We start from the raw sequence: 21,737 nt of genomic DNA, 5'->3' as shown, positions 1-21,737 counted from the left end.
AGGGAGGTAGTGGCCACTAAGAAGGCTACCTTCCAGGAACGAGTCTGTAAAGGGCACGAGTGAAGCGGTTTAAAAGAAGGTCCCATAAGTCTTGTGAGAACAATATTGAGGTCCACAAGGGGGCATGTAGTGCCCTGGGTGGAATGTCCCTTCTGATTTTTTACTACTCAATAGTGCAGACCCACACAGCATGACCTCTGGTGACTGACTCAATTAGTATAATTTTAACACTGTGCTTCGGCTAACCTCTTGTAGCATAAGTCCTCCGACTGCTTAAGGCAAAGTCATTTGATGAATGTTCAATTTTACTTGTGAGGCAATTGTGTTCTTGCAGTCAAAAGACACCACTCTGTAACAGCATGTTAGAGGTTAGTACTATGATCCTGTAATTAATCCACACACCGTAGTAGGACTATGACGATCCTTAGTGGCAACTGATTTGCGATTGATCATTGTAACTTTTTAACCGAATGCTTAATTTTATCAGAATTATATTTGTGGTAGTAACTAGACATTGGAAAGATTTTTAATGATTGTACAATTTCTCAATTAATAAATGAATACACCTTTTCAGGCCTTCCATGAAGTCCTTAATGACTGGAGCCCTGAACAGTGAAGTGTGTTCTATTTTTTAATGGTAAGCAGCAACTGTAGCTAAATGAATTCTGATGAAAATATTTAGGCAAGCCCCGACTTTTGCAGAACCAGATCACAGACGATGTCCAGGACTGCTGCCTTGAATGGGCAAATGTGTGTAGGCAGACAGTGGGGCACAAACCTCTTCCATTTGGCTGCATGGAAGATCCGGGTTGTAGGTCAGCACGCTCCTTTAAGGATGGTCTAGCACTCTGGAGTTAGGTTCAGGTAACCAAATTATAGGACCTCAAGAGGCAAATCACAAGATTGAGTTGCCTGAGGTTCGGGTGCTTGACTGTTCCTTGGCAATCTACGAGAAGGTCTGTCCGGTTAGGCAGCCTCTCATGAGGCTGGTTGAGAAGGGTGCTAAACCAGGGACGTCTGGTCCATGTGGGACCCACCAGGATGAAGGGTGTTTGCCGAAGTTTCCAAACCACAAACAGAAGAAGAGGGAGAGGTGGAAAATCGTAGGCAAATATCCCTGACCAGTTAATCCTTAGTGCATTGCCATGGGATGTAGGTACCTGGAGACGAAGCCTCGGCGTTTTGCATTTTTGGCAGTGGTGAAGAGGAGTACATCAGGAAACCCCAACAATAGAAGTATAGGAGTAGGACTTGTGGGTGGAGTTCTCACTCATGAACTTGTTGCTGTATCCTGCTGAGTAGGTCTGCAAAGTAATTGTCTACTCCTGGTCTGTATTGCGCTAGTGGACGGACATGGTCATGGACTACCCATTGCCAAGTGCTTTGTGCTAATGTTGACTCTAGCCCATACAGAACTCTGCTTCCAGACTCATCTTTGACCTCCCCAGACGGACCCACATCACCCTCCCCCACCTCTGAAAACTCCACTGGCTCCCTATACAGAAGAGACGTCAATTCGAGCTGATGAGCCACGCCTACAAAGCACTGCACAACCAAGGACCAGCCTACATCAACCACCGCCTGTACTTCCACTAAGCTACCAGACAACTACGCTCTGCCTCGCTCTCACACGCTCACACCCCCAGCATCCACTGAAGCAACAGCGGAGGACACTCCTTCTCCCACCTCACAGCAAGAACCTGGAACAACCTGCATCTGCAGCTACACAGTACCTCTCTAGTGGAGTCCGGAGAGCAGTGAAGACCTGGCTGTTCAATTCAGTCACCTAAACCCTCAGGAGCCTCAAGCACCTCGATACCCTCTCAGGTGTGCTACATTAAACCACTGATTGATTGATTGATTGATTGAAGGAACTAAAGGACTGGAAGGACTACCCTCCCCAAGAGATGAATGTGAGGAACCACCAATTGAATGCGAAAGGGGTGACCCTGTGGAGGTGACGAAGATGGAAAAAGTGGAGGAGGGGAAGGTGGAAGTACTGGTGGAGGCAAGGAAGAGGAAGGAGGGTATGAGTAGGAGCAGACCGGTGACCTGATCCTGGAGCTTTCTGCCTTTGGCTGGTAGTCCATGCTCCATGGTGAGAGGCTCCTCAAAATTCAGCTTCCTAATGTGAGGTTAAAGTGGACGGTCTGCTTGCCGGCAGTTCTGTTGTTCTTCCTCCTTGATTTTGCGATGCCTGAAGAGGTTGGGGTATCGTCCCAAGCATCGTCGAGTGTCAAGTGAAGTGCAATTCTAGTCAGTACCTCGGACTGGAAGATGAGAGAGGCCATGGATGAGGCCTCGTAGTACTCCAGGGACAGACAGAGGTTGCAAACCTCATGGTGGTTTGTCCAGGGGTACTTTGCTCCACTCTGTGGACAGTACTGGAAAGGAGTTCCATTACGGTGACTGCATTCCCAAGCACTGAAGAAGGCCTAGAGGCACGAGAGAAACAAGAGGAATTAGAGCCCCACAGGGGCATCAGGAAGAGTCTGGTCAGCGAGCCTAACAGAGGTCGCCATGACATGGAATAATGTGCAGACAACGGTAACTCTTTTTCTTGGGGGTATGGAGAAGTTCGAAGGCGAGCAAGTCGAACACCAAGAGGTGTTGACCCGGAGAGCTGTTCAGACACAACTGAACACAACAGTAAAAAAAAAGCAATCTAACAATGGAATCGCTGCCCATGCGTATCACCAGTAATAGGTGGATTTACTTTGTGACTCGAAGTCTTCTTCGAAGAAAAACAAGTTGCACACATGTCCGAGCACAACACTGGAAGGAGTATGCACAGCATGTGTACCTACAGCTACACATGCCACAAATATATATATATATATATATATATAGTCACAAAAAAACTGATTAAAGTGAAATTATGGTTTTAAATTATGGTTAGGAGCATAGTCAATCACTCACGCAACAGCCATACAAACCATAACTCTCATGCTTAATGCAATGCTCATGATGACACCCTAATGAGGCAGATGCAACTACAAATGCTGTAAATCATCTCACAGATGAGATTACATAACCCTTTACCCTTACTACTTTGAAAGAGATGACTATGAAAGAAGTAGCATTAAGTGTTTTATGTGCTGTTTTTCAACTGTGTTTCATTTTAGGTATTGTTATTTATTGACATAAATAGTGTGTGGTCATATGGTCATAAGCATTGCATTTGGTCTGTTAGGTATGGTATGCATGGATGTTGTGCAATTCCCAACATCAGAGAAAGTGAGATTTTAAAGACAAAACAAACAGGCAGCATATGACATCCTGAGATATGGTCCTACCCAGTGCATAAAGGCCTTCTCACCTCCCTGTGCACTCACTGAGGTGGTGAATGCTGACCCGGATGAGTGTTCCAACAGCCGCTGTCCTGAGGGGTTAGATCCATTTGTGACTGTATGCTTGGAAGATAATTTCTGCTGCCCCTGAGCATCAAATGAAATAAGAATTTGTTAAGTCTCAGCACTGATTTGGCATATATTAATCTTCCAAGTTTTAAGGTTTTCAGGAAGGTCCTACAGGTCAAACCACATTACTCAACTTTACTTCACTCTTCCTGCATCAAAGTTATATAACTCCTGCTGGATAGTGTGCACACTCTACAGAATCCTAGGACTACAAATCTCCCACGAGCGCTACTGTATCCACTGGCTGCCACTATCCCAACCACATTCCCAGTATCTTAAGGATTGCTCCACTCCAAATGCCTCTAGATCTCACAAAGGTAACCACTCTCCTAATCACCCCTTAGAAAGCCCAAGTAGAGTCATGAATCTCAAAAGACAACATAATTACAGCTGTTGTATGGATCTCAAGGCCATTCTGCACAATCCTTGAAAATAATCTGAATTCAACAGATAAAGGCCTCAATACACTCTTCCAGTGTCTATGAAGCATTATATTCTGTTCAGATTCCAGTGTTACCACTCTCCCAACTCCGACCAACGACCCAGGCAGAGCGCAAAGGCAAGCACAGCACTTAAGCCAACTGCTTAAAACGTAGGTGTTCTGTTACTTTGCATATATATCTCAACAGAAGCTCAGATACCGAACCGCTATACAGAACATATGGATTCAAAAACCATGCTTCAAACAGGATCTATGATACACTTTACCAAATCAATCACACTATTTTGTAAGTGAAATTTTGGCAGTATCCACTACACTTAAGATTTGTAACAAAGACTTCCACAGCTACAAATAAGAGACAGGTCAGGTGTACCTAAGTAAACTGTTAAGCTCGAAGGAGTCATGTAACATAAAAGGAACATGAAAGAGGTAGTTAAAATATGGTATGGAAGAGTCAGTAAAAAATGAAAGAGAAGCCAGAGACAGTGGGATGGGGAGGTTCGATAAACTAGCAAAGTCTGATGAAAAAGGGAACCATCTAATGGTTGCAGGCTCACAAAGGAAGCGCAAATATGAGGATTGTCAAGACAGATTACAAGATTAGAAGAGAAAGATAGCTAGAGAGAAAAGGGGGAAGGAAGAGGCAGGCAAGCAGATACAGATATTTTGAAGTAGAGGCAAAAGTGAGAGGAAAAGAGGGATGGTGTACAGAGGAGACAGAGAAAGAGAGAAATTGACTGAATAGGGAGAGATTGGGAAAAAGAAAGAGCTAACATGAAAGAGCACAAGAGACAGTGAGGTACTGAACTGTGTATCCATTTGAAGGTGCTTAATTAATTTCCTCTCTTTTATCAATATTTGGGGTCAATGTTAGCGCTTGTTCTTAGCCAGGCAGCAAGACTCAGTGGGTCGAAACCTGGTTCTACCTACAGGTTGCCACTCAAGCAAATAAGCATAAAGCTTCTCGCTCTTATTCAGTCAGGTTGGCCACTGTGCATTTTATTAGTATAATTGCTAGGTTTAGAAGTATATTGGAAATAGATTTCTGTAGCATAGACATTATGTTCAGACAAAATGGATAAGAATAGGTGATAAGTGGAAGGCTGATAGAAGAGCAAGAGATAGGAAGACAGACAGGAATTGAGAGATTAACAGTGTATGCTGCTTGGCCACTCTTTTTCCCCCCTAATCACTCCATTCATTAATTATTTTTCCCATTATTGTATTGATTTGCATTGAAATAGCACCTATAACTCCTGATGAGGTGCAGAAGTGGTTTACAACAGGCAGCACGTTACTTTAGAATCCAACATGAGTTGTCATTTCAGTATTTTTATGGTATATTATGCTCTCCATACCTGGTTGTTGTTGTTACCATTTGTCTGTCCTTCTGTCTCTGCTGCTGGTGTGGTGGAATGATCTTTGGGCAAAGGGGGCCTTGGTGGGATGACCTCTATGTCCTGCACAGGAGCAGAATAGCAAAAAAGAAATCACCTACAATTGCCACTAATAACTGAGAAGCACAGGAGAAAAACAATAGGAAACAGAGATGAACTGACCAATAAGGGTACAGAAAGATTGACCATTAGGACAGAGCTGTTTACAGGTTAGTAATTCAGGGACACATTCAGATGCATGCTAGGTGCAGCCCAACGTAAAAGTGACGTGGCTCAAACCTATGAAAACCACAGGCTTGTCAGGAATTCCCTATTTATTCGTATAGGTTGTGCCACCTGTGCTGGAGTTTACAGACAGGGCTCAAGTGTGACACAGCCCAGGATGTCAAAATAAACAGGGATCTCAACAAAACTGCATTTCTACAGGAAAAGAAGAAATACAAGTCAGAAATGAAAGTCGGAAATGAAATGGTCCAGCAGCTATATGAAGTCGGTATTTTTTATGGCAAGTTTTACTGGAGCGCAGGCTCACAATTGTGGCAGGTAATTGAAGTGGGCCACGTGGGACTAAAGTGATTTGCCAAGGACCACACCATTTGCTCAAGTTTGAAAGACAAGATTAGAATTAATTTCCCCTGTTGACCCCTGGACCAATATGCCCTTACTACTTCCAGGTTTTAAGACATCTGTTCTAAAGGAACAAATGTTTTGGAACTCTCTTCCAGGTGAATGGTGCTCTATCTTTTTGTTAACCTCTTCCAAGGCTCCTGTTGAGGATCACCCCATTTCTTACCTTGTGAGCATCTGTTTGTAGCGTGTGGAGTTGGAGATTCACGTGCCCTGCATACTTCTGACATAGTGTTGGGCTCAGACATTTGCAACTCATTTTTTTGTTCAAAGAAGTCTTTCAAGTCACATGGTACTGTCACTCCACCTTTAGTTGGCAATGCAAGTAGGCATCGGTTTCATCACTAGCTTTGATTTTGCCTAGCAGGTGAGAGTACTAATGGAGCAGTGTGTAGCAGAATTTAGATGTGTGAAAGTGTATAAAGAAGAGAAAGTCATCTGTAGCAACCAAGGTCCAAGCATTTTGAAATGAAATAGTGGACAAGCCTTTTCACTTGGCAGTGTAACGAGTTGGAGTAGTGGGCCTGCATGCTTCCTTGAGAATGTCCATGCCTTCTTGAGGGAGGCTGAGGTAACCAAACTCTAGGACCTCATAAGCCAAATCCCTAGATTGGTTTGTCTGGGGTCCTGACATTTCAACTTGCCTTGATCCTGTGTGAGAAGATTCAGCCTGTTGGGGAGCTAATATGGGGTACAACGCACATCTCAAGAAGGGTCGGGAAATAGGATTGTCTGGCTTATCTGGAAGCCACCACGGTGAAGGTAAGGGAGGTTTGCTGGAGCTTCCTACCAATATACAGAAGAAGTGGGAGAGGAGGAAAACCATAGGCAAAGATCCCTGACCAGTTCATCCATAGAATACTGTCAATAGACTGAGGGTGAGGAAACCTGGAAGTGAAGTTGTGGCACTTTGCGTTGTGAGTGGTGGAGAAGAGGTCCACCTCGAGGACACCTCAGCGATGGAAGTACGGGAGTAGGACTGTGAGAGGAGTTTCCCATCATGGAGTGATTGCTGCATCCTGCTGAGCAGGTCAACAAAGTCACTGTCGATCCCTCAGAGGTACTCTGCCAGGTAGAATATCAGATGGCGATTCACCCTGTGTCAAATACTCTGCGCTAGAGCTGATAACTGCAGGGAGTGTGTGTAGCCCTGCTTTGCAGTCATATTGTTTTCCTTTCTGAAGACTACTTTGTGTCAGATGACCAACAGGAATGCCTTGAAAGCCAGCTGAATGGCTTGGTCTGACTGCTAGGTGTTGATGTTGTTGAAAAAGAGGCAGTAGGTGTTGGAAAGCCTGTCCCCTGGCGTGACTGGGGTAGGTTTTTCCCATGATTGAGTTGTCAGTGGTTCCTAACAAGGGCTGAATCTGAAGAGGGTGGAATGAGGGTGGTTCTTGAAGAAGGAACGTACGACATCAAGGGTGTCGAGTCCGGGACCTGCAGCGACATACATACAAACCCCACTACAGAGAAAAACAATCTAATAATAAAGCCAATGCCCATGTCCTTGCACAATGTCAACTAAAGGTAACAGTCACCATAGCTTGTGACTCACAAGATTTCTTCAAACAAAAACAAATTGCAAAGGTCCAAGCCCCACATTGGATGGCAGGAGTATGCAGGTATGCAAGTCATGTTTATCTACAGCCACACATGCTACGAACATGTGTGTGTGTGTGTGTGTACATAAATGGCTGGCAAATGGAGTGTGTGTATATATATACACACACACACACACATACCATTTATTAACCATTAATTTGTAGTGTTATGGCTATTAAATGCACATCACCTATCACTCCAGTGTCCGCCAGGACATGTTCCTATCATACCTTACAAATGGTTATGTGCAATGTAACTGTTGGAACATACAGAGTTTATTGTTGAAATGCCTTTATTACTACAATTGTAAATAAATACATAATGGAGGGGGTAGTCACAAAGGTAAATTTTCACATGAGTAAGACTACACATGCACATTTACTCTTACGCTTTGAAGTAAACTTATTACTTTTGGTTAGTCACCTTTTCAGAGTGTAAATTATTAGACCTACATGTCTCCACTCCTTGAAATCAGGTTCTGGAGTCGAATTTCTAAGTGTAAAGTCACTACTTTTAACTTTTTACACATAGATGGAGATCTCAGCCACTGTGGTGGAGATCTGTCTAGGGGAAAATAGGGACATGAATTAAGTTTTTTAAAACATTTAATTCCTCCTATTACAAAATATAAATGTAAAATAATTTAAAATAATTAATTTTACTTTGGTAGTAATAAAACAAAATCTTAAAGCACATTACAGCTTTGAAACAAATGTTTATTGAATAATTTAAGTGTTAATTTATTTTGAAAATGTTTTTAAACAAAATAAAAAACACCATACCTAGCAGTTTTATTTTAATTCATTTTTTAGTATCTATCCATAAAAGATATGTTTAAGAAGTGTCAACTACTTTTTATTTTTTAATGAAAGTTTAAAAAAGTATTTTAATAAGTTGAGTATTGATTTAGCTAATGAACTGATGGAACAATTATTAATTTTGCATATTTTTTAAGATTAAACACATATAGTGATGGAAAAATTATTTACCCGTTTAAAGTTAGTTCAGAGCATGTAGTGCAGAAGATTCACATGCTCTGCATATTCCTTGTAGGATGTCAACAAAATTATGCTAGCTGAAGGTATGTGGTGTTGTCTGAGTGGCAGCCTCATAGCTATCCATTAAAGGGATATAACCCAGAAAGACTACTGTTGCACCCTTTTTGTGTGTTGAGTGTGCTCTAGAGGACATTTAAGAGTGTGTGCTTAGTCTTGGCATAGCAAGTTTGAATACACTTAACTATGTCCCAGGCAATGTCAGCTTTAGAGATGGCAGAGCTCCTGTGGAGTCTGGAGAAGGCCACAAAAATACTTTGGTCGTCGAAAAAGACAGGCAGCTCCATGATTAGATTCATATGGAAAGGTGAAACAACCTTAGACAGAAATTTGGTGGTTGGTACAAAGAACTATCCTGTCTTTGTGGACCTGAATAAAGGGTGCTTGAAATATAAGAGCTTGAAGCTCAGTAATACCTCCTAGGGAGGAGGTGGAAATTGTGATTAAGAAAGTGACCTTCTAAGAAAAGAAGGTGCCATGAATGTAGGGGTTCAAATGAGTCAGGTGAGAACTAAATTACATTTCCAGAAACATGCCTGAGGTGTTTTTGGAGGTATTGCCTTCCTTAGGCTACACATAAAGTCTTTAATGACTGGTATTTTTAACAGGGAAGTCTGTTGTCTAATTTGGAGGTACGCTGAGACTGCTATTAAGTACTGGCATACAGAAGTGTAGGCAAGGCCTGCTGTGCAGGAAACAGGAAACAATGTTCAGCATGGAATCTCTAAGAAGATCAAACTATCTGGAAATGTAGTACTGCATAAAACCTTTCCACTCTGCAGCATAGCGGGTGCAAGTAGTAGGTGTGCATGCTTCCTACAGGAAAGCCATGCATTGGCCTAGGGGCTAAGATAACCAAACTCTAAAAAATAGGGTGTCAAATTTTAAGGCTTGCTGTTTGGTTCTGGACACCTGAGCTGACCGTGATGCTGAGAGGGAATGTCCAGTATAAGGGGGAGCCTCTCGTGAGGATTGACTGACATCTCTAGGAGCATGAAATACCAGGGCTGCCTGGCTCAGGTTGACACTAGCATGAGGGTCATGGATTCCTGCCTCATCTTCCCAACCACATAAGGGATGAAAAGGAGAGGCATATTAGCATAGGCAAATATCCTTGACCACTTCATCCATAGTTCATTATCAATGGACTACGGGTGAGGGTACCTGGAGGCAAAGTTTTGGCATTTTCCATTTTCGGGAATGGTGAACAGGTCTATTGCGTAAGTCCTCACAGTAGTTGTGAAGGGCATTGTGGGTGGAGTTTCCACCTGTGGATTTGTTGATGCATTCTGCTTAGCAGGTGCAGGTCCACAAAGTTATTCTCCTCTCCTGGAAAAAAATCTGCCAGCAGGTGAATGTTGTTTGGCGGATTGCCCAGTGCCAAATGTGTTGCACTAGTGCAGAGAGACGGTAAAAGTAGGGGCGTCCAGCTTCTGGAGGTGGAACGCAGCTGTCATTGTGACTGTCTTGAGTAGTACTGCTTTCCCCATTATGAGTGGAAGGAACTCTTTGAGGGCTAATCTGATACTTAGAGCTCCAGATAGGTTATGTGGCACCTCTGGTGCTGAGGGGTCCAGAGGCCCTAGATGGTGAACCTGCTGAGGTAACCTTCCCACCCCACAGCTGCATTTGGTGGAGATTGCCACTTGAGGAATGGGGCTTAGAAAGGGTCTGCCAAGCAACCAAAGTGGAGAATACAGAGTCTTGGATGTTACTAACTCTAGATCCTCATAATGCCCTTTCACTATTGCCCACAGCCTCATGAAGCATTCTTTTGGGGGTGCATATGAACCCTAGCATATGATACAATTCTATGCCTGAAGCCATTGTTCCCAACAGTTTCATGACAGTTCAAAGAGTAATTGGATGTTGTGTCTGAAAACGAGGCAGTGTCTGTTGAAATGCCATGACCTCTAGGGCTAGTAGCCCATTGGCTACTACCCTTCACCCCTCTTAAACCCCCCTAAATTGTGTATTTAGGAGACCCCCTGATACCAGGGAATCAGATCTTTGCTGGACACAAAAGGAGAGGGCAAGAAGCCTGCCAAACCTGAAAACCGAGGAGCACAACTAACTTGGCACCAACCCTGCTAGCCTGCCTGCTGCACCCGACCTTTGAGGAGCAAGTGAACTGTCCTGCCGCTGCAGCCTCCAATAAAGTGGGAGAGCTGCTACTACTTCACAAATCTCCAAGAAGAACTCCCTTGGAGCAGAGGAGCTGCTTGCACAAGTACCCAAAGAAAGAATTGTGAGGACTAGGACTGCAACAAATCCGAAGCCGGACATCACCACTGCACCTGAGCCGCCTAGCCCAAGCTGAAGTGGGCCAACGGTATCAGCGCTGATCCCAGGCTCTGCAGAGATGAAGCCCACTGTGGACTTCCCAACACCATTTAAAGTCTGTTTCTGCAGACCCCCCTTCTACAGCGAGTGACCCTGAGACAAAGACCCGACGCTTCAGGACACCTCTGCACCCATTCAGCCTGGACCGAGGAGAAGGGAACCAAGGGTGTCCCCACATCTCACAACCTTGTGAGACCTGAGCCCACTTGTTGGCTTGGTCAGACTGGACCCCCCAAGTCCACGCCTCTGCCCTGGTTCTGTGGGCCCCCCCCTCCAACCGTGAGTAACTCCACCACCGGACCCAATGCCAAAAGACACCACTGCACCCGAGCCCTGCAGCCTGAGGAGAATGGAATCAACTGTGCCCCCACATGCCCGAGTGCCTCAAAGGTTGTGTCCCCTTGTGGGTTCCCCTGGACCGACCTTCCAGTCTTCACTTGCAGCAAATTTCCAACCTGAACGTTTCTCATTGAAGTGAATGGGACACCCAACACCATAACACACCTCTACACCTGGAGGCCCTGAGCCTGCAGAGGTGACCTGTTGGTGTGGCCTTGGACCCTGCCCTATACTCAACTTAAGTCCTGGAGAACAGTCCGTAAGTGGTTGTGAAGTGTCTGAATGTAGTACATGTTTTTCCCCCATCGAAAAACATTACAGCACCCAAAATTTGCACTAAGTGTCGACTTTTGAAAACTCTAAAAATGCCTGTCTAGAAAAAAAGTACTCACCTGATTCCGGTGATCTTGGTAGCTAAGTTTATATAAAAGTATATGTTATTTTTATAATTTGGTGTTGGATTTCTTCATTGAGTGTGTGTCTGTATGTGTGTGTGCTTTACATGCTTACCACTACCCTCTGATACTCCTAAAAGCTCGCCCACACTACCGCAAAAGAGAGCATTTGGGATATCATTTGTGCCTCTGTGATACCTCTGGGGTTGGCTTTGACTCTTTGCACAGTATACCTCATTTTGGTCAGCTATATAAAGAGCCAGCTTCTTAACTCAAGTAGCACAATCTCACCTCGATGTGGGAGCTGTCAGACATGTGTGCCTCCGGATCTCCAGATGCCAGAAATACTGAAATGCCAGAGGGGCCAGCCTTTTGTTCTTGGGAGTCGGGAGGTCTTTGGTGCTGAAAACGTTGGGCATTGAAAACAAAACCTGCTGCTGCATATTGTGATGTGCCCACCGCTACCTCTGATGCCTGACAGTATTCTTACACTAGAAAGCAAAGCAAGCATCACAGGATGTTTCAACATGAGGCTGCAGATCTTGTGGTGATCATCCCAGGGGTATTTTGTGAAAACCTAGGGCAAAAGTGGAATGTAGTGCCTTGTATAACATTGTCCTAGTTGTATTCTCCAGTGCTCATAGTAGAAATAATCGAAAAAGGGGTCTTAAGGATATTAAAAACCTCTCTCACTGCGAAATAATTATTTCCCAATGCACGGCTGAAGAGACGAGCTGCTGGACTCAAAGCAGACCAGAGAAATAGGAGATATGGTGCATTTAAACATGTCCACTTTGGAGCAGCATTCCTGACCATCTGTGCCCAATAGAAGAAGAAAACAATCTGAGGTGGAGTCAGTGTGCTTTGCATTGAGGGTAAAAGGTGGATTCACAATAGGGCTTGAGACTTCAACGTCTTAAAAGAAAAACAAGTTGCAAACGTCCAGGCCAAATACTAGATGGCAGATGGAGTATGCAGAGCATGTATATTTACAGCTACGCATTATACAAATAATATATATTCTCCAAAGAACACTACGGCTGCCAGCCTACTCCTGACCGATGGTGGTGCCTGGAAAGGTGCTTCTGCAAACACCTACAAACTGCCAAAATACCTCCCCACAATGAGAAAGGGCTAGCACTCGAAGATGTGAGGTTAATTCCTGTTGGTTAATTCGGGCATCATCAGACACAGGAAGTGTTTCAGCTGTGAATATTCTCTGTCACATATATATGTTATTTTTTAAAGTCAAAATAATTTAATTATTTTCACATAATTTCCTATGAGGTGTTAAATGAAGCCCCTCTGCCATTAAATACTCCAAGGCTGTGCTGGAGCACACTTACTACTATTTATTTTTACCTTTAGGGCTCTACCAACTTTCAAAGTGTAATTTGTGACTAGCAATGGTCTTTCTCTTTTGTGGGAGGGTGTCTGTATTAGCACGCCCCTCCCTAAACTCCTCCTTACCCCTCCCTAAATCCCTATTTGTTCCTCCCCAAACTCATCCCATTTAGTACTTGGTATTCCCCATTTTCCCACCACTCCCCTAGTCCTCCCACGTTTACTATTAAGTAAGAAACTTACATGCACAGAGATCTCTTCATAGAAAATATAAGAGAGGTGATGGTGTAGATTTCCACACGTTGAATTGTGAATTGCATTTTGTAGTAATTAAGTAGTACTATACACTTACTACAAAATGCAGTTTGCAAATTGAAACCACAGTCTACTAGGTGAATAAGTGACAGTTTTTAGAGTCACTTTCAAGAGTCTTCTAGCATGTGGCAAAAGATGCACACAAGTGAATCTATTAAGGATTTTACCATCTGTAGAACAACATAATGGCGTGCTCACAACATTTCGGTCACATAAAGGAAATATAGGATAAGTACAGTCATAGAAGAAAAAGCTTCAAACATAACTTTAAAAGAAGAGAAAGAACATCTGTGGAAAAACAAGAATAAAATAACCTAGACATAAATTAAAAAGCTTGGTGGTATTGTGGCAAAATAGCACTGGGCATGGATCAATTATTTTGGAATGGAAGATGTCCGTTAAATATTTAAGTGCAACTTAAAGACAGCACACAATGGCACCCTGTAGGAAGTTGGCTCTGTATGTGCTATTTCAAAGTAAGGAATAGCATGCACAGAGTCCAAGGGTTCCCCTTAGAGGTAAAATAGTGGTAAAAGAGATAATACTAATGCTCTATTTTGTGGTAGTGTGGTCGAGCAGTAGGCTTATCCAAGGAGTAGTGTTAAGCATTTGTTGTACATACACATAGACAATAAATGAGGTACACACACTCAGAGACAAATCCAGCCAATAGGTTTTTGTATAGAAAAATATCTTTTCTTAGTTTATTTTAAGAACCACAGGTTCAAATTTAACATGTAATATCTTGTTTGAAAGGTATTTCAGGTAAGTACATTAGGAACTTCAAATCATAAAAATTGCATGTATACTTTTCAAGTTATTGACAAATAGCTGTTTTAAAAGTGGACACTTAGTGCAATTTTCACAGTTCCTGGGGGAGGTAAGTTTTTGTTAGTTTTACCAGGTAAGTAAGACACTTACAGGGTTCAGTTCTTGGTCCAAGGTAGCCCACCGTTGGGGGTTCAGAGCAACCCCAAAGTCACCACACCAGCAGCTCGGGGCCGGTCAGGTGCAGAGTTCAAAGTGGTGCCCAAAACACATAGGCTAGAATGGAGAGAAGGGGGTGCCCCGGTTCCGGTCTGCTTGCAGGTAAGTACCCGCGTCTTCGGAGGGCAGACCAGAGGGGTTTTGTAGGGCACCGGGGGGGACACAAGCCCACACAGAAATTTCACCCTCAGCGGCGCGGGGGCGGCCGGGTGCAGTCTAGAAACAAGCGTCGGGTTCGCAATGTTAGTCTATGAGAGATCTCGGGATCTCTTCAGCGCTGCAGGCAAGCAAGGGGGGGGTTCCTCGGGGAAGCCTCCACTTGGGCAAGGGAGAGGGACTCCTGGGGGTCACTTCTCCAGTGAAAGTCCGGTCCTTCAGGTCCTGGGGGCTGCGGGTGCAGGGTCTCTCCCAGGCGTCGGGACTTTGGATTCAAAGAGTCGCGGTCAGGGGAAGCCTCGGGATTCCCTCTGCAGGCGGCGCTGTGGGGGCTCAGGGGGGACAGGTTTTGGTACTCACAGAATCAGAGTAGTCCTGGGGTCCCTCCTGAGGTGTTGGGTCTCCACCAGCCGAGTCGGGGTCGCCGGGTGCAGTGTTGCAAGTCTCACGCTTCTTGCGGGGAGCTTGCAGGGTTCTTTCAAGGCTGCTGGAAACAAAGTTGCAGCCTTTCTTGGAGCAGGTCCGCTGTCCTCGGGAGTTTCTTGTCTTTTCGAAGCAGGGGCAGTCCTCAGAGGATGTCGAGGTCGCTGGTCCCTTTGGAAGGCGTCGCTGGAGCAGGATCTTTGGAAGGCAGGAGACAGGCCGGTGAGTTTCTGGAGCCAAGGCAGTAGTCGTCTTCTGGTCTTCCTCTGCAGGGGTTTTCAGCTAGGCAGTCCTTCTTCTTGTAGTTGCAGGAATCTAATTTTCTAGGGTTCAGGGTAGCCCTTAAATACTAAATTTAAGGGCGTGTTTAGGTCTGGGGGGTTAGTAGCCAATGGCTACTAGCCCTGAGGGTGGGTACACCCTCTTTGTGCCTCCTCCCAAGGGGAGGGGGTCACAATCCTAACCCTATTGGGGGAATCCTCCATCTGCAAGATGGAGGATTTCTAAAAGTTAGAGTCACTTCAGCTCAGGACACCTTAGGGGCTGTCCTGACTGGCCAGTGACTCCTCCTTGTTTTTCTCATTATTTTCTCCGGCCTTGCCGCCAAAAGTGGGGCCTGGCCGGAGGGGGCGGGCAACTCCACTAGCTGGAGTGTCCTGCGGGGTTGGCACAAAGGAGGGGAGCCTTTGAGGCTCACCGCCAGGTGTGACAATTCCTGCCTGGGGGAGGTGTTAGCATCTCCACCCAGTGCAGGCTTTGTTACTGGCCTCAGAGTGACAAAGGCACTCTCCCCATGGGGCCAGCAACATGTCTCGGTTTGTGGCAGGCTGCTAAAACTAGTCAGCCTACACGGATAGTCGGTTAAGTTTCAGGGGGCACCTCTAAGGCGCCCTCTGGGGTGTATTTTACAATAAAATGTACACTGGCATCAGTGTGCATTTATTGTGCTGAGAAGTTTGATACCAAACTTCCCAGTTTTCAGTGTAGCCATTATGATGCTGTGGAGTTCGTGTTTGACAAACTCCCAGACCATATACTCTTATGGCTACCCTGCACTTACAATGTCTAAGGTTTTGTTTAGACACTGTAGGGGTACCATGCTCATGCACTGGTACCCTCACCTATGGTATAGTGCACCCTGCCTTAGGGCTGTAAGGCCTGCTAGAGGGGTGTCTTACCTATACTGCATAGGCAGTGAGAGGCTGGCATGGCACCCTGAGGGGAGTGCCATGTCGACTTACTCGTTCTGTCCTCACTAGCACACACAAGCTGGCAAGCAGTGTGTCTGTGCTGAGTGAGAGGTCTCCAGGGTGGCATAAGACATGCTGCAGCCCTTAGAGACCTTCCTTGGCATCAGGGCCCTTGGTACTAGAAGTACCAGTTACAAGGGACTTATCTGGATGCCAGGGTCTGCCAATTGTGGATACAAAAGTACAGGTTAGGGAAAGAACACTGGTGTTGGGGCCTGGTTAGCAGGCCTCAGCACACTTTCAATTGTAAACATAGCATCAGCAAAGGCAAAAAGTCAGGGGGCAACCATGCCAAGGAGGCATTTCCTTACACAACCCCCCCCCAAACGAAAGAGGATGAGACTAACCTTTCCCAAGAGAGTCTTCATTTTCTAAGTGGAAGAACCTGGAAAGGCCATCTGCATTGGCATGGGCAGTCCCAGGTCTGTGTTCCACTATAAAGTCCATTCCCTGTAGGGAGATGGACCACCTCAACAGTTTAGGATTTTCACCTTTCATTTGCATCAGCCATTTGAGAGGTCTGTGGTCAGTTTGAACTAGGAAGTGAGTCCCAAAGAGGTATGGTCTCAGCTTCTTCAGGGACCAAACCACAGCAAAGGCCTCCCTCTCAATGGCACTCCAACGCCGCTCCCTGGGGAGTAACCTCCTGCTAATGAAAGCAACAGGCTGGTCAAGGCCATCATCATTTGTTTGGGACAAAACTGCCCCTATCCCATGTTCAGAGGCATCAGTCTGCACAATGAACTGCTTAGAATAATCTGGAGCTTTGAGAACTGGTGCTGAGCACATTGCCTGTTTCAGGGTGTCAAAGGCCTGTTGGCATTCCACAGTTCAGTTCACTTTCTTGGGCATTTTCTTGGAGGTGAGTTCAGTGAGGGCTGTCACAATGGATCCATATCCCTTCACAAACCTCCTGTAATACCCAGTCAAGCCAAGGAATGCCCTGACTTGAGTCTGGGTTTTTGGAGCTACCCAGTCCAGAATAGTCTGGATCTTGGGTTGGAGTGGCTGAACTTGGCCTCCACCTACAAGGTGTCCCAAGTAAACCACAGTTCCCTGCCCTATCTGGCATTTGGATGCCTTGATAGAGAGGCCTGCAGATTGCAGAGCCTTCAAAACCTTCTTCAGGTAGACCAGGTGATCCTGCCAGGTGGAGCTAAAGACAGCAATATCATCAAGATAAGCTGTGCTAAAGGACTCCAAGCCAGCAAGGACTTGATTCACCAACCTTTGGAAGGTGGCAGGGGCATTCTTTAAACCAAAGGGCATAACAGTAAACTGATAATGCCCATCAGGTGTGGAGAATGCTGTTTTCTCTTTTGCTCCAGGTGCCATTTTTATTTGCCAGTACCCTGCTGTCAAGTCAAAGGTACTTAAGAATTTGGCAGCACCTAATTTGTCTATGAGCTCATCAGCTCTTGGAATTGGATGAGCATCTGTCTTGGTGACAGAATTGAGCCCTCTGTAGTCCACACAAAACCTCATCTCTTTCTTTCCATCTTTGGTGTGAGGTTTGGGGACTAAGACCACTGGGCTAGCCCAGGGGCTGTCAGAGCGCTCAATTACTCCCAATTCCAGCATCTTGTGGACTTCCACCTTGATGCTTTCCTTAACATGGTCAGATTGTCTAAAGATTTTGTTCTTGACAGGCATGCTGTCTCCTGTGTCCACATCATGGGTACACAGATGTGTCTGACCAGGGGTTAAGGAGAAGAGTTCAGGAAACTGTTGTAGGACTCTCCTACAATCAGCTTGCTGTTGGCCAGAGAGGGTGTCTGAGTAGATCACTCCATCTACTGTGCCATCTTTTGGGTCCGATGACAGAAGATCAGGGAGAGGTTCACTCTCTGCCTCCTGATCCTCATCTGTTACCATCAACAGATTCACATCAGCCCTGTCATGGAAGAGCTTAAGGCGGTTCACATGGATTACCCTCTTGGGGCTCCTGCTTGTGCCCAGGTCCACCAGGTAGGTGACCTGACTCTTCCTTTCTAGTACTGGGTAAGGGCCACTCCATTTGTCCTGGAGTGCCCTGGGAGCCACAGGCTCCAGAACCCAGACTTTCTGCCCTGGTTGGAACTCAACCAGTGCAGCCTTTTGGTCATACCAAAACTTCTGGAGCTGTTGGCTGGCCTCAAAGTTTTTGGTTGCCTTTTCCATGTACTCTGCCATTCTAGAGCGAAGGCCAAGTACATAGTCCACTATGTCTTGTTTAGGCTCATGGAGAGGTCTCTCCCAGCCTTCTTTAACAAGAGCAAGTGGTCCCCTTACAGGATGACCAAACAGAAGTTCAAAGGGTGAGAATCCTACTCCCTTCTGTGGCACCTCTCTGTAAGCGAAAAGCAGACATGGCAAGAGGACATCCCATCTCCTTTTGAGTTTTTCTGGGAGCCCCATGATCATGCCCTTTAATGTCTTGTTGAATCTCTCAACTAAGCCATTAGTTTGTGGATGGTATGGTGTAGTGAATTTATAAGTCACCCCACACTCATTCCACATGTGCTTTAGGTATGCTGACATGAAGTTGGTACCTCTGTCAGACACCACCTCCTTAGGGAAACCCACTCTGGTAAAGATACCAATGAGGGCCTTGGCTACTGCAGGGGCAGTAGTCGACCTAAGGGGAATAGCTTCAGGATACCTGGTAGCATGATCCACTACTACCAGGATATACATATTTCCTGAGGCTGTGGGAGGTTCTAGTGGACCAACTATGTCCACACCCACTCTTTCAAAGGGAACCCCCACCACTGGAAGTGGAATGAGGGGGGCCTTTGGATGCCCACCTGTCTTACCACTGGCTTGACAGGTGGGGCAGGAGAGGCAAAACTCCTTAACCATGTTGGACATATTGGGCCAGTAGAAGTGGTTGACTAACCTCTCCCACGTCTTGGTTTGTCCCAAATGTCCAGCAAGGGGAATGTCATGGGCCAATGTTAGGATGAACTTCCTGAACAGCTGAGGCACTACCACTCTCCTAGTGGCACCAGGTTTGGGGTCTCTGGCCTCAGTGTACAGGAGTCCATCTTCCCAATAGACCCTATGTGTTCCATTTTTCTTGCCTTTGGACTCTTCAGCAGCTTGCTGCCTAAGGCCTTCAAGAGAGGGACAGGTTTCTTGTCCCTTACACAGCTCCTCCCTTGAGGGTCCCCCTGGGCCTAAGAGCTCAACCTGGTAAGGTTCAAGCTCCAAAGGCTCAGTTCCCTCAGAGGGCAGAACTTCTTCCTGAGAAGAGAGGTTCCCTTTCTTTTGCTGTGTTGCAGTTGGTTTCCCAACTGATTTTCCTGTTCTCTTGGTAGGCTGGGCCATTCTTCCAGACTCCAGCTCTACTTGTTCACCCTGTGCCTTGCACTGTGCTCTGGTTTTCACACACACCAGTTCAGGGATACCCAGCATTGCTGCATGGGTTTTTAGTTCTACCTCAGCCCATGCTGAGGACTCCAGGTCATTTCCAAGCAGACAGTCCACTGGGATATTTGAGGAGACCACCACCTGTTTCAGGCCATTGACCCCTCCCCATTCTAAAGTAACCATTGCCATGGGATGTACTTTTCTCTGATTGTCAGCGTTGGTGACTGTGTAAGTTTTTCCAGTCAGGTATTGGCCAGGGGAAACCAGTTTCTCTGTCACCATGGTGACACTGGCACCTGTATCCCTCAGGCCCTCTATTCTAGTCCCATTAATTAAGAGTTGCTGTCTGTATTTTTGCATGTTAGGCGGCCAGACAGCTAGTGTGGCTAAATCCACCCCACCCTCAGAAACTAGAGTAGCTTCAGTGTGGACCCTGATTTGCTCTGGGCACACTGTTGATCCCACTTGGAGACTAGCCATACCAGTGTTACCTGGATGGGAGTTTGGAGTGGAACCTTTCTTGGGACAGGCCTTGTCTCCAGTTTGGTGTCCATGCTGTTTACAGCTATGACACCAGGCCTTCTTGGGATCAAAGTTTTTACCCTTGTACCCATTGTTTTGTGAAGAGGCTCTGGGCCCACCCTCCTGTGCAGGTTTTTGGGGGCCTGTAGAAGACTCTTTACTATTTTTAGTTTTGGTTGTCTCATCACCCTTCCCCTGGGGAGTCTTTGTGACCCCTTTCTTTTGGTCACCCCCTGTTGAAGTCTTGGACACCCTTGTCTTGACCCAATGGTCCGCCTTCTTTCCCAATTCTTGGGGAGAAATTGGTCCTAGGTCTACCAGATGCTGATGCAGTTTATCATTGAAACAATTACTTAACAGGTGTTCTTTCACAAATAAATTGTACAGCCCATCATAATTACTTACACCACTGCCTTGAATCCAACCATCTAGTGTTTTCACTGAGTAGTCTACAAAGTCAACCCAGGTCTGGCTCGAGGATTTTTGAGCCCCCCTGAATCTAATCCTATACTCCTCAGTGGAGAATCCAAAGCCCTCAATCAGGGTACCCTTCATGAGGTCATAGGATTCTGCATCTTGTCCAGAGAGTGTGAGGAGTCTATCCCTACACTTTCCTGTGAACATTTCCCAAAGGAGAGCACCCCAGTGCGATCTGTTCACTTTTCTGGTTACACAAGCCCTCTCAAAAGCTGTGAACCATTTGGTGATGTCATCACCATCTTCATATTTAGTTACAATCCCTTTAGGGATTTTCAACATGTCAGGAGAATCTCTGACCCTATTTATGTTGCTGCCACCATTGATGGGTCCTAGGCCCATCTCTTGTCTTTCCCTCTCTATGGCTAGGATCTGTCTTTCCAAAGCCAATCTTTTGGCCATCCTGGCTAACTGGATGTCCTCTTCACTGGGGTTATCCTCAGTGATTTCAGAGGTGTTGGTCTCTCCTGTGAGGGAACCAGCATCTCTGACTATTATTTTTGGAGTCAGGGTTTGAGGGACCCTGTTCTCCCTAGATAGGACTGGTAGGGGGGAATTTTCCTCCAAGTCACTATCCTCTTCCTCTGAGTTGCCACCCTCAGAGGGGTTGGCCTTTTCAAACTCTGCCAAAAGCTCCTGGAGCTGTATTTTGGTAGGTTTGGGGCCCATTGTTATTTTCTTTATTTTACAGAGTGACCTTAGCTCCCTCATCTTAAGATGGAGGTAAGGTGTGGTGTCGAGTTCCACCACAGTCACATCTGTGCTAGACATTTTGCTTCTAAAAGTTGGAATACTTTTTAAGAATCTACAACTGGTTCTAGAATCTAATTCAAACTTTTACAAACTTTTAAACTCTAAAAGAAATGCTAAACAGGATCTAACACAAGGCCCTAGCAGGTCTTTTAAGAATTTAGAAAACTTTTCAAATTGCAAAAATCAATTTCTAATGACAATTTTGGAATTTGTCGTGTGATCAGGTATTGGCTGAGTAGTCCAGCAAATGCAAAGTCTTGTATCCCACCGCTGATCCACCAATGTAGGAAGTTGGCTCTGTATGTGCTATTTCAAAGTAAGGAATAGCATGCACAGAGTCCAAGGGTTCCCCTTAGAGGTAAAATAGTGGTAAAAGAGATAATACTAATGCTCTATTTTGTGGTAGTGTGGTCGAGCAGTAGGCTTATCCAAGGAGTAGTGTTAAGCATTTGTTGTACATACACATAGACAATAAATGAGGTACACACACTCAGAGACAAATCCAGCCAATAGGTTTTTGTATAGAAAAATATATTTTCT

The 21,737-nt window shown here is 45.5% G+C and overlaps 1 protein-coding gene across 1 annotated transcript in view; it reads right to left on the bottom strand.

Moving 5' to 3' along the window:
• Window positions 1-21,737, bottom strand: part of LOC138246270 (pleckstrin homology domain-containing family A member 7-like) — a 236,784-nt gene that overhangs the window by 61,032 nt on the left and 154,015 nt on the right. Inside the window, exons 17-18 of the mRNA XM_069200700.1 lie at window positions 5,220-5,321; window positions 3,320-3,437 (exon numbers count right to left, since the gene is read on the bottom strand). Coding sequence (XP_069056801.1) covers window positions 3,320-3,437; window positions 5,220-5,321 — 220 coding nt within the window. The remainder of the gene's footprint in view (window positions 1-3,319; window positions 3,438-5,219; window positions 5,322-21,737) is intronic.

The sequence above is a fragment of the Pleurodeles waltl genome, chromosome 7, assembly GCF_031143425.1.
Source record: "Pleurodeles waltl isolate 20211129_DDA chromosome 7, aPleWal1.hap1.20221129, whole genome shotgun sequence".
Classification (NCBI taxonomy): domain Eukaryota; kingdom Metazoa; phylum Chordata; class Amphibia; order Caudata; family Salamandridae; genus Pleurodeles; species Pleurodeles waltl.
This window is presented reverse-complemented; position numbering and strand designations above follow the sequence as displayed.